This window comes from Camellia sinensis, chromosome 6 (assembly GCF_055761805.1).
Source record: "Camellia sinensis isolate YWXY chromosome 6, ASM5576180v1, whole genome shotgun sequence".
Taxonomy (NCBI): domain Eukaryota; kingdom Viridiplantae; phylum Streptophyta; class Magnoliopsida; order Ericales; family Theaceae; genus Camellia; species Camellia sinensis.
The window spans coordinates 194,375,533-194,388,853 of record NC_138966.1 but is presented as its reverse complement, the minus strand read 5'-3'; the positions used below and the strand labels follow the sequence as shown (position 1 = coordinate 194,388,853).

General features: G+C 37.6%; 2 protein-coding genes, 1 long non-coding RNA gene and 1 pseudogene across 4 annotated transcripts in view; 2 read left to right on the top strand and 2 right to left on the bottom strand.

Moving 5' to 3' along the window:
• LOC114319581 (mannosyl-oligosaccharide glucosidase GCS1-like) overlaps positions 1–1,189 on the bottom strand; it is a 33,232-nt gene extending 32,043 nt beyond the window's left edge. Inside the window, exons 1-2 of one of the 2 annotated variants that reach the window (XM_082875763.1) lie at positions 842–1,189; positions 50–221 (exon numbers count right to left, since the gene is read on the bottom strand). In XM_082875763.1, the coding sequence (XP_082731889.1) occupies positions 50–202 (153 nt within the window). In that variant the 5' untranslated portion in view covers positions 203–221; positions 842–1,189. The remainder of the gene's footprint in view (positions 1–49; positions 222–841) is intronic. The other variant, XM_082875764.1, reaches the window with a different exon arrangement.
• Positions 1,190–3,539: 2,350 nt separating this feature from the next.
• On the top strand, positions 3,540–4,795 carry LOC145793125 (uncharacterized). The gene has a single exon (XM_082875736.1). It carries the CDS (start codon positions 3,811–3,813, stop codon positions 4,159–4,161), a length of 351 nt encoding a protein of 116 aa, XP_082731862.1. The 5' UTR covers positions 3,540–3,810; the 3' UTR covers positions 4,162–4,795.
• Positions 4,796–6,452: 1,657 nt separating this feature from the next.
• LOC145793951 (nuclear pore complex protein NUP54-like) lies at positions 6,453–8,212 on the top strand (annotated as a pseudogene).
• Positions 8,213–10,991: 2,779 nt separating this feature from the next.
• LOC145793140 (uncharacterized) lies at positions 10,992–11,584 on the bottom strand. Its single transcript, XR_014333751.1, has 3 exons — positions 11,439–11,584; positions 11,305–11,355; positions 10,992–11,050 (listed from the first exon to the last, which is right to left on the bottom strand). It is a non-coding gene; the product is annotated as an uncharacterized LOC145793140 (long non-coding RNA).
• Positions 11,585–13,321: the final 1,737 nt, after the last annotated feature.

The following is a 13,321-nucleotide window of genomic DNA, read 5'->3' as shown; positions in this document are numbered from 1 at the left end:
ATTTCCTCTTTCACAATGAAGGTTCCTGTGCATCTATTTGACAACATACCATTGATTCTAAATTTAGATTCAAACTGCCAACATCTGTTTGTGATCCAAAAGCCAGGAGAGAATTCTCACGAATGTTCAAGGTCTCCCTACTCAAACTCAAAGCGTTCCCATCTTCATTCGCAAGATAGAAGAAACGGTGCACAGTTTGCATCACCTCACTAAGCTTGGATCTGATAAAAATCAAAACAAATGAACGAAACATAAGCCAGTAATACCATCCTACTTCTAGCAACTCCCAATTTAAGAATAGAAGATATTCAAGAATTCATGATATGAAACAAAAACGTGAAAACTATAAATTATGCTAAGTAAGAGAACATAAATGTAATCTCTTACAGAGTATACAAAGTCGAATTTGAAAAATAAAAAGAAAAAGAAAAAAGAGAACCTCACTGACATAGTCCAAGAAGCGAGCAAGTTTCTTTAGTCATATTTGTAAACCATGACACGAGGCACAGATCTAAAGAGAGCTTCCTAGGCTATACTTCAAAGTGTGAAGCACGTGGCAAGCACATAAACTTTGTTCTTAAACTGGAGGCAAACATCATAAACTTTGTTCTTAAACTGGAGGCAAAATAAGCTGTTTTTTTTTTTTTTTTTTTTTTTCTGGGCTAAAGCCCATTTGTTTTCGGCTAAAAAGCAACTAAAAAATCAACTTTCCCACTAGAAAAAACTACATTTTTTAGAAACAATGAAAGCAACAGTTTATAGATTCTATAATATACATACACACACACACACACATATATATATTATATGAGTTTATTCAAATTGTAGATGAAAGTTTCACCTGAGGAAGATACATGATCTTTGGGGCAGGGAATGGGGTCACGACCCTGGGTTTCTGAGGATGTTCAACGGCAATTATAAGTCGATGAATCATGAAAAGGACAATCAAGAACGCGATGATAGCAAACCCTAGAACAACTTTGAGATCAACATTTAAGAGGCGAATGAGACTGTGGTCTCTGCTTCTGTGCTTTCGGAGTTTGGGATTGCGGAGAGGGGTTCGATCTTCGTCGGCGTCTGTATTTGATTCTGCTTCTCGCACTTCGTCGCCCACTTCCAGCCATTTTCAGATCAGTGAGCACTGAGGAGAGTAGAGAGAGAGAGAGAGAGAGAGAAGAAGATGAAGATAGAAATGTGCCGTGGACTTCGGCTGGGCGAGTATGGACCGTTGTCTGGCCCAAGTTTAGGCCCAATAAGTAATGACGCTCAATTAGCAAATATTGGCCCACTTTGAGGCCCATTGTTTAATTGAAGCCCATTTTGACAAACTTTGCTGTCCAACTGGCCCAGGCAAACTTGGAAAAAACCGGAGCACAAGCAATAATCAATATTTCTAAAACTAGTAATTAAGGTCGAAAATGAACCAAGTAATAGGTTGTTTAATTTTGATTTGATAATTTAACGAGTTTAAAATTATATTTAAATTTGATTTTTTTATATAACGAATTGATTTTGAATGAGTTTTTAACAAGTTGTACATAAGTCGAGTTTAAATAACTTTATTTTGGGAACATAGAAAAAAAGCCATCATATTGGTTTATTAAGGTTATATCACCTCTACTTTTTTGTACGTTTTCTTAAAAAAAAAAGCCAATAAATAGCTTTGTTAGCTTTTTTCCTACTTCCCAAAAGTCAAGTAGTAGAACTTAACAAGTTTATGTTTATGTTTGACTTATTTACATAATAAATTAATCTCGAATGATGAGTTTTTAACTTGATTTATTTAACGGCCATACTAGTAATTAAAATTCTACCAAAGGATGCTTTTCATGGCATTGAAAATTTATAAGGAAAGAAAGAAAGAAGAAAAATATTATTGTTATTTTTCCATGTAAGCAAAAGTGTTTGTTAAATTTCACTTATCACTCGTTCTACCAAAATTTCTTTTGCCTCTGTCACTTTTAATAATTAATCTTTTATGGTTTAAATCAAGTTGCAATTAATGTCACATTTTCATTGTACATATGACCTTAATAAGTTGACAAAACTTATTATATGAGCCATAGGTATTAGCACCTTTATATTTTCGTCAAAATTTCACTTTAATTCTTGCATCTGTACCAAAATTTCACTTTGATATCTCCATTTTAAATTTGTTTTAGCTTCGTTAACAGTAGATAAATAGAAAAATGACATCACAACTATCAAGTATAAAAAGATTAATTGTCACAATTAAGGCCAGGTTTGGCAAGTCCCACAAAAATCAAAAAAGTCAAAAAATTACACAAAAAGTAAAAAAGTCATTACTATTCACAAATAAAATATATTAAAAAAATATTTTATACATTTTTGTAATACAAAAGTTTGAATTACACTGTCAGCCGTACGGCTGCAGCAGGAAGGCAGGTCATACACTTTTTGGGGAAAAAAAATTACATATATAAAGCGACATGGTAATGTTGGGTCCTTGGGGGCCCACTAAGGGTTCCGTTTTGATAATCCGAAGCGTTAATATGTAAAACTCGTTGAGTACTATATGTCTGTAAAAAATCACGTTGATCGGATATCATTAACTATATGATCAAATCAGTTTTGTATAAACAAAACGGATGGTGTGATAGTTAACTGTTGAAAAAAAAACTAATCCAATCACATAGCTATCAATATCCGATCAACGTGATTTTTTACAAGCATATAATACTTGACGAGTTGTACATATTGAACGGTTCAGATTATTAAAATGGGATCTATGGTGGCCCCTACGGACCGACCATCACTGTCCAAACACTTTGCCTCGAATGAGGCAATAATTTGCTGTATAAGACACACTGCCCCAGCAGGGCAGCCGTACAACCTACTCAACTTTCTTTCCCTGTACACATTTGTATAAACAAGCTCCTCGTGCCTGGTTCGCCAAGTTTAGCTCCACCATTCATGATTTTGGATTCTCCTCCAGTGCCTATGATTCTACCATTTTTATTCGTAAGACAGAGCGTGGTATTATTCTTCTTCTTCTCTATGTGGATGATATGATCATCACTGGCAATGACACAGTGGGTATCTCTAGTCTCAAACAGTTTCTCAACCGCCAATTTGAGATGAAGGATTTGGGTCTTCTCAGCTATTTTCTCGGCTTGGAAATCTCTCATGATCCGTCTGGTTACTTTCTTTCCCAAGCCAAGTATACTTCTGATCTCTTGGCTCGTGCTGGTCTTACCGATTTCAAGACTGCCTCTACTCTCGTGGATCTTCAGACTCGTCTCACACCTCTTGATGGTCACATGTTGTCTAATGCTGCTTTATATCGTCAACTAGTTGGCAGTCTTGTCTATCTCACAGTTACTCGTCCAGACTGTTAAAACCTATCACCTACTTCACCCACTAAACCTAACCCACTACACCACTACCACCTCACCTACTCCACTAAACCCACTACACCACTACCACCTCCACTTTACCTACTCCATCTACCACCTACTACCACCTACTCTTCTATATATAGGAATCATTGTAACATTCAATATATCAAAATATATCAATCAATAATACATACAATTTATTCTCTCTATATCAATATATTTTTTACATGGTATCAGAGCAGGTTTAGAACCTAGTATTTTTCGCTTCACCGGCGGGCGGCAACCTCACCTTAGCCATCCGCCGGACCTCAATCTATTCCGCTTATTTTCTACACATACCTTCCACTCTCCACAGCCGTAACTCTGCAAGAAGAGATCTCTAAGCTCTCTCTCCTTTCTCTCGAGAGCTTGTTTTTACCGCTGCTGTACATTGGATTGCTGCAAGAACACTATGTCAGGCAACGAGGAAGATGTCAAAGAGCATGAAGGTGTGGATGAAGATGTCCCAGAGGACTCTGAAAAGGCCATGCCATCACCCCAACAGGAGGAGGAAGCTGTTAAGAGCAAGTATGGGCCCAAGAAACCACCACTTATTTGTAAGGACCATGAACGTGCTTACTTTGACTCTGCTGATTGGGCTCTGGGGAAGCAAGGTGGAGAGAAGCCCAAAGGACCACTCAAGGCACTTCAACCTAAACTGCAGCCAACACAACAGCAAACCCGATACCGGAAATCGCCTTGTGGTCCGTCAGATGGTGAAGGAGAGAACACTCCATCAGAGGATGCAGCTGCAAATGAATGAGAGGCCACTGTTGGTCTTTTGATGTTGTGAGAACTAGTGGTTCGTATTCTAATATCTGAATAGGCGACCACTAAATTTCTGCACTCTCTTTCCACGCAGTTCCCAAACACATCCACTACCTCACCTTTATTTTCATTATTATAAATGACACCCACCAATTTGTCAACTTTCCCACCATTTCGTATGATGACAGGAGGAGACAGCACATGGAGGGGACACACACAGCAGCACATAGTCCAAACCCATTTTCTTTTCTTCTTTTCTTTCTTTATTTATTTCTTTCTTTTCATTCCTTTATTACATCTATACCCATATCCATCATCACCCTCTTTCTTTATTTATTTCTTTTAATCACCTTTTGCACCCCATTTTCCTTTTATTTTATTTTATCTTCCTTTTTTCGTAATCAAAAAAAAAAAAAAAAAAACATCCACCCACATGGCATGTCCCTCAACCTTTTGACAAGTTATTTTTCTTTTTCTTCTTATCCCCGTATTTATCATTTTCGTTTTTTCCTATATATATATATATTAACAAAAAAAAAAAAAAACCAACAATACAGATTTGCACAACAACTTTGTTTTATTTATATTAGGGATCAACCCCGATCACAATTTTACACAAAAAAAAAAAAAAAAAACCAACAACAACAACAACAAACCAAAACACAACACCAAAAGATTTGTTTTCTTTTCTGCAGACGGCCACCCACCGACCTCACTTCTTCGCCTATTCCGCCGGTCTTTTCTTCTTGCCTCCGTCCTGGGCGGCCCTTGACGGTGTTGTCTCCGTGCTTCCTAATCCACCGAGCACATTCACAACCCCCTGCTCCTCCACTGCAGCATATGGCGGCCCTCCAAATCAGAACATCACGGTGGCCTTCCGCTTCCGCTCCTTATTTTCCGCCTTTAGCACACTTATCTCTGCTCGCGCATCCTTATACATGCGTTGGAGCAGAGCCAGTTGGGCGTTTAACTGCTGCACCTCATTTGTCCTACTCTGCAGCCGGTTCGACAAATTTGTAACCGCAGTCATGGTTTCCACACATGACTTCAATGTATACTGATTGGCCTCCACATCCGACTACACTGCCATTCTTTGCTCCACAGACCGCATAGGAAAGTTCAACAGAGCAAACTCCGGGGCGCTTGGTTGAGGTTCCAGTGCCACCGCACCAGTTATCTCTCTTGTTGACTCGTTGAGGTCGGGAAAGAAGGTGAGCAGCCCGTGGGAAGACGAGGCCATTTTTCTGGGCAACAGAGTGTTACAGAGTATCTTTCTCAGCAAAACGAAGAATTTTTCAGAGGTTTCTCTCAGTTTTTTCTGTCTCAGCTTCTGCCTCAGCCTCAGCCTCCGTCTTGGTTAAATAGCCGAGGCAGCCACGCGTATCGCGCGCCACTTGACGCCAGACGACAAACGGGGGCACCAACCAAGGCACTCACGTGCCTCGCCATCATATCTGGCATGCCTTTTTATGGATTGGGCACGCCTTTTGATGGCACGCCTTTTGAAAGATTGGGCACACCTTTTGAGGGTGCGACTTTTTAAGGGTCCGACAAGACTCTGTAAACTGTCCCGACATTGATTCCGGTTAGCTCCTTCATGGGTCCGACAAGACTCTGTAAACTGTCCCGACATTGATTCCGGTTAGTTTCTACAAGGGTCCGACAAGACTCTGTAAACTGTCCCGACATTGATTCCGGTTAGCTCCTTCATGGGTCCGACAAGACTCTGTAAACTGTCCCGACATTGATTCCGGTTATTTTCTACAAGGGTCCAGCAAGACTCCATAAACTGTCACAACAACTGTCACAACATTGTCTGCTACAACGGTCCGACATGACCCCATAAACTGTCTTCTACATCGGTCTGTCATAACCATACAGTCTTCTACAACGGTCTGACACGACCATACAGTGTCTCCTATCCATTTTTTATTTTTCAGATTATTTTCTTGTTTTGTTACTCTCTCCAAACTCAAGTTGGTTAGTTCCTATCCCCCTTGAGTTTGCGGGGGGCTGTTAAAACCTATCACCTACTTCACCCACTAAACCTAACCCACTACACCACTACCACCTCACCTACTCCACTAAACCCACTACACCACTACCACCTCCACTTTACCTACTCCATCTACCACCTACTACCACCTACTATTCTATATATAGGAATCATTGTAACATTCAATATATCAAAATATATCAATCAATAATACATACAATTTATTCTCTCTATATCAATATATTTTTTACACAGACATTGCTTATGCTGTTCATATTGTTAGTCAGTTCATGACTGTTCCTCGCTCTCCACACTATGATGCTCTAGTTCGCATTTTACGATATCTCAAAGGCACTATATTTCATGGTCTTCACTACTCCGCTCACTCTTTCCTACAGTTACATGCCTTTTTTGATGCTGATTAGGCAGAGGACCCTACTGATCGTCGTTCTACTATAGGATTTTGTTTCTTCTTTAAAGCTGATTAATGATATAGATGATGTGAGGATGTGATATTCATAATGATATGTGTTTTTATCATGATGTAGTTTTAGTTTTGGGGATGCTTATCTATTTAATGTATTCAGCATTAAGTGGATGCTCCTTTGGCTAATGTATTGTTGTTACTGCTTTGTTGTACTTCAATTGTTTTACATTATAATGTTTTGGTTAATACAGCTTCAAGATGAAGTTATACTCTCTAATGCTGAGAGATTGCGAATGACTCAAAGCAATGTGAAATTGGTACTCTCTCTTTTTCTGTGTGCGCACCCTCAGTTTGCCCGCATTTTGGGTGCATATCATGGATTTATAATATTCAATTTCATACATGTGATTGCAGCTTCAAAGGCACTTTCAAGTTGATACTCTTCCCTGGATAAAAAGAATGAGACAGAAAAAGCAAGGTCTTCAAAGGCGCCTCTTAAGGATAGGACCTTTTTTGGCTTTATTATTTATTTTACTTTGAGAACGGAGATGAATGTTCGAAAATTCGTTATACAAGTAGTAAGGACGTGTCTGCATGGCCGGGTCAATTGTCGTTGTCTTCTGTACTCCAAGTGGTTAAGCAACATGGTTGTGAATCATTTTGGTAGTCTGTTTGAACAATTTTGTCTAATTTACGTAATCTCTCTCTCTCTCTCTCTCTCTCTCTCTCTCCGGTACATTAGAGACCATAACTTTTTGGAGGGGCAATCTTGCCAGTGGCAAGACTTTAACCCTAAAGCTCCTAGCAAGGTGCAAGGGTTCAAGTCTCTACCTATGCTTGATTTCTACCAGATCCGCTAGGCGATGCATACATTTGTCTGCTTTGCGTTCTTGATCATTCATGTGAAAAATCAATGCATGTAGCACAGTGTACTTGTTTTTCTTATATGTTTGTTTGTATGTGGGGGTGTCAAAAGGTCATGAGAATAGTAGAGGCATTGGAAGGTAAAGGTTTCAGAGTGCCTTTAATGAAAGGTAAAGCTGAATTGACTAAGAAGTTGGCTGTAATAACTAGGCAGGTTGGTGTTCCTCGTCTTTCTTGTTTCATACATCCTATTCTTGTTGGCCTGTGGAAAAGCATCATATTGATTAGCACATACCTATACAGTTGAAAGGATCTAGAGCAGAGCTTTCTAGGAGGGTCCAAAATCTGCTTACTATGGCTCGTGTTCAGGCAAATGGTGGTGGTGGTGGTGGTTCCATTTATCTTCCGGGATCAACCAAAATACATGATCAGAGTCTTGTTGATATGCAGGAGGTGAGTGCCAATATTTGAAATGCTATTCTTGAGGCTAGAAGAGGTAGATATGGCGATTATGAGTTTTTCGTTCTTCCTTCTGCAATGTCAGTTAATAAGTGTGGATATGTCTAGAATGAAACGCATGGTTGTAATCTGTGTTCATTAAATGTGTGATGCTCTGATAAATGATAGTATTTTCTGATGCAGGTTTTACAACAGTAGACAGAAGCCATTGCAAGGCTGGGTAATGTGTTGAAGCGGGATATCAGGGACATGGAGATCATAATGGCTGAGAACAAGGAGATGGCAGAAAATGGGAGTTAAAGACTGATATCTTGAATAATGGAAACAGTTTTTGCAATTTTCTAATAATGATTTTGGCGTTAAGACACCTTGCATTTGACTTGCTAGTGAAGTATTTTAAAAAAAGTGTTACACAAATTGCAATTGATTAGAGATCATTAGTTTGCATTTTAATTGTTGAGGGAGGGGTCATGTATAATCCTGCTAGACATGGCTAAATTCATTACAAATAATGCATCTGTTAGAATGACTGGACTAATCTTGATTGCATCTGATTTTCATCTGAGACCATCCATAATCGATCCTCAAAATTCAAGCGTGAGGTTCAGCTCTCCAAACTTCCTGTTAATGCTAGGGCCTTGTTTTGGTGAAAATTGTTTTTGGAAAACATTCTTTTCGCATTTGTAGTTGTTTGGAATGACAAAATGAAAAATTAAGCTTATTTGAGTAAAAAATATTTAACTTTTTGAATGGTGAAAAATGTTTTCTAGACAAATTTTAAGCCACACTATTACCATCCCATGATCACCATCACCACCTATTTGACCACCCCACCACCTTGCCGCTGCCGCCACCATTGCCATAAATGCATTATTTCCACCACCTCACCATCATCACTAACACCGCCAGTAACGTATTAGTTTCAAGATTGTAATTAAACATAAGAAAACATTTTTTACGAAAAAATTTAAAAACATTTTCCCATGAAACAGTAGAGCCTAACAGGAAATGGTTAAATCCAAAAAGAAAATTGTTTGAGAAGCAAAAATAAATGCCATAAATATTGGCTTGATTTTGGGGTCATTCTTAAACAACAATTTTTAATGGGGTCCATTCTGGTCAGCATATCAGTTGGTTTCATCCATGATCAATGTAAAACCAGCCTGAGAGAGGAGGATATTACAAACTCTCAATAACATCATCCACATATCACAACCAATAACTTCAAACCTTACCTTTCAAATTAACTTGCGACAATAAGTATAGTGCATATCTTGAATTGGAGAGATTATACAGAACTAACAAGTTAATTTGTTTATGGTCTTCTTTATCCTCTAATGACTTTATAATTTTCTTAGAAAATTACAAAATTGAGTCCCAAGTTCCTAACATTCACTATAAGCTTCTACCATGATCAGCAACACGAGCGATGTCCAGCCAGGAAATACGCGTGCACCTTTCCTCTTACTTTTCTTTTGATCAAACTGTTCCCAGAAATACCGTATCTGCTGGTAATTCTTCACAACGTTTTTGCCATAATAGAAATGAACAATACTCATCAGAATTGACTGAAGAGTTTAGATCAGAGGCATTGATTAAGAACTAAAAATGTCATACCACTTACCTAATCAAATTGCTCCTCAAGTCATTATAGATGATCTTGGCTTTGTCTCTATACGGTCCATTTTCTGCACGTGTCAATGCCACGCGTTCAGATTTTATTGAAAATCAGAGTTTTTTTTTTTTTTTATTTTTAATTTACAATAGATAAATCTATGTTTGTATTTGTGTACCTTTAGAGTAATGGTGAAGCGAGGAAATAATCATGTAGTTGATGTTCATCCAAATTGGGCCTCTCCAATAGGGTGCATCATGCTCCGTGTTGTATTTCATGTACATTGAGCTTTGGCATACAAGAGGAGTTTCACAAATTAATTTCTTTAGTAGTTCTAGAATAAACATGATATCATGCAAATAACAACATACACTAAAAGTTGAGCACACAAGTGAATGCGTGTGCAGAAATAGAAGACAGTTGTCACCGTCTTATGAAAAAAGAAATTTAAATGTAGATGGAGGAGAAAAAAATTGAAATAAGAAACTTCGCAGTTACATAGGTGGGAATTTGGGCATGAGAAAATATGTGACATAGGCGCTCACACCAAGTTGATCGTGTGTTTTATATAATAGAATAGATGTATGGATAAAGGAGCTCATAAATGATGCACTACTTGAGAAACTTCCATCACCTTGTTTTGGAAAGAGAGCGGAGTCCATAATCAGTCCATAAAATGCTCTGGTTTGAAATGAGATTCAACTGTTATTCTAGGATCGTTGAGTCCTGTGTGTGCATTTGTAAATGCGAATGATATGTAATCACCAATTGAAAATAACTTTAAGGCTGTATTTGGATCATGGATTTGGTTAGTGATTTGCTGAGGGAAAAGGAATGGAAATGTGAAATAACATCAGCTCGTATTCCATTCACATTTCTCTTCTCATTTCCTTTCCCTACACAAATCTCCACCTAAATCCAAGATCCAAACACAACCCAAATGAAGGAATGGGGATTTTTTTTGTTGAATCAGAGCTTCATACTACGACAGTGTAGAGGTAAGAAACACTGAACAGAAGCACAAATAGATTGAGAAAACATTGCTTCGTGATGAGATCCTTCATGCAACTTACAAGTGGAATAATCTTCGCCACAAATGGGAAAAGGCAGACATAGCCAATATGAGGAACAAACCTCAATCTTGGCTGTTCTAAAACTTCCTGGACGAGCTCTCGACTTGCATAATGGTTGTTTCCCATTACTTCTCACCAAATCAAACGAACCTGGAAGGATTAATCATTTTTTAAGACTATGACAATGTAGACAGTTCTTAGCATTTTATATTCTGGTTCAGTTGCATATAATAATTTCGTGAATTGTAGTTATTGTGTATAAGTTGAATACAAGTTCTACATACACAAAAATTGATCAGTTGTGTCCGGTTTTGTGATCCTAGACTTTTTCAGTTGAATATAGGATAGTGGTACCATAATCTAAAAGGAATAATAAATGGGCAAGGAGCATACCTTTACCGTGTGATTTCCCAAATCCAATTAAGTTCCATGTGCATCATCAAAGTGCATCTGCAAAAACATTAAGCACCTTATTTAACTTCTTGAAACATCAGTTCATATTGAATTGGAAATAATTTTTTGATAGAATACAAATGAATTGCAGCAAAGAAGATTTCCAAATAATTATAAACTTTTCTTTTGCTTTCTACCCAATTATAGAACTACCAAAAAAAAAAAAAAAGGCATCACCAATTACAAAAGATTATAGAAGCTCTAGAAGAACAAGAAATAATGCTAGATAACATAATGAACTTTGCACAAACCTGATTTAGGATTTCAAAATTCGAGAGCAGCTTGGCTGTTGAATCATATTCCTTTCCTGCATTATTTCCATTTGGAGGTTTAATATGGCAAGACATGAACCCCGAGATGCAAATGTCTATTCCTATTGTCATACCTTCCCGAGTTCATGTTCCTTCTGAAGAAGCTTTGAGATTGAATGCATGCAATCTGCTGCAAGAAACATCCAACATCTAAGATCCAAATGACGTTCATCTTCAATTGGGTGCGACGCACATGGATAATCATCCAACCCAGAGGTCAGTGTCTGGACATTCCGGTGACAATGTTAATATGGTAACACAACCATTGGTGTGTTTGATGAATAAATCTATTTTAAACATTGGTAATGTTACTAAAAGGGGAACAATTGGATAAATAGATGGAATAAACTATGATTGGAGATCCAGAATCACCAGCATTCGTGTACTTCATCTAGTTACACAGCTAGTGGTTTCAAAGGTTCTTCAATGAGTTGATTATGATACTCTTGTTTCCTCTTGGATTAGAAGAAACAATCTTTGTAAGGTTTTTAAGTTAGAGGATGAGTGAAAAAGAACAGAATGTTGGAAGAAGAACAAAAATGGCTTAGGTAGATATATGGTGAACCCATAAGTTTGATAGGTTAGAGCAGGTGCACTGATTAAGGGATTCCTACAGCATATTGATTAGGATCAATTTTGATCTGATTCAGCTCAGCCTTATGGATTGGCTTTAGTTGACTTGTATACATCATGTGCAGAGGCTGCGCCCCTCTATGTGTTTTTTTTAAAATTTTTTTAATAATATTTTCTTCTCAAAAAAGGAAAAAAAAGAGAGAAATAGAGATCCTACTAGTGTACAGGACTACACAACTCCCAATATTTGAACCAAAAAATACTGCTTGAGAACTCATATTCCATATCATGCCCAATATTAAATATCATTCCCTGTTTAAAAGCCCATAAGTAAAAGGAAATAACGAGCATATTTAATTGGAAAAGATCACAAAAACCACATTTTTTCACAGCCATTATCACTGCCCCCATCACAATGAGAGGGCAGGGGAAAAGTTGGTGTCCTTAGTAGGGCTGTATTTAATTATTCCGGAAATTTCATTAAATCATGTGGAGTGGAACGTTAGGATTTAATTCGCGCATGGTTGCGTTGTCTCTTCCATGCCAAAAATAGCTGCTCATATTCTTGCCTGTTAATCAAAGCACTGACTTAGAAAAGAAAATACTCACAGAAGTAAGAAACATATCAGCATATATCTTATCTTTCTCAGAAATAATGATCCAAGTTGAAACATATTTTGCAGGAATTGTGAATGTCCTTTTTTTGTTTTTGTTTTTTTGATTAGCAACAAAGAACAAAATTCTACTAATAATAGAAAAAAAGAAAAATATTCAAAATGAAAGAAAAAAATAAATTGTGAATGCGTTCTCTATATAGTCAAACTCAACAGAGTCGCAAGGATCTTACTTTGCTTGGCTACATGAATAACCATTCGTCCTTTTGCGCACTTCTTTGCTATTCATGGTTTAAAATGTCTGACTAAAGGGGTAGCAGGGTCCATCAGACACATTGTTGACAGATCAATATGATGTGAAATGTGGAAAGTTTATCCTATCATCAAGACGTCTAGAGAAGACGGGCAACATCCATTGGAATGCCCAATTTAGGATTGGTGGTAGAGTTTTCCAGTGATATCTCCAAATGGAAAAAATTAACAATGCTAGGGATATTCAACTAACAATCTTATTACTAACACAACTCATAAGCTTTAATGGATCTACCATCACTTGGCATGGGACCTGCATAAACTTGCAAGTGTGTTGATAAAACTATTAGTATCCCAAACATTTCTCAAAAATTAATCACCCAATGAGAGAGAAATAAAAATAAAAATAAAACTCTAGATTTACCTGATTGCGTAGTATTAAACCATTGAAACCATGCTTCAAGGCGAACAAATGCCCACTCTAAGACAGAAGAAATCTGATCCCTCTCGATGGCTGT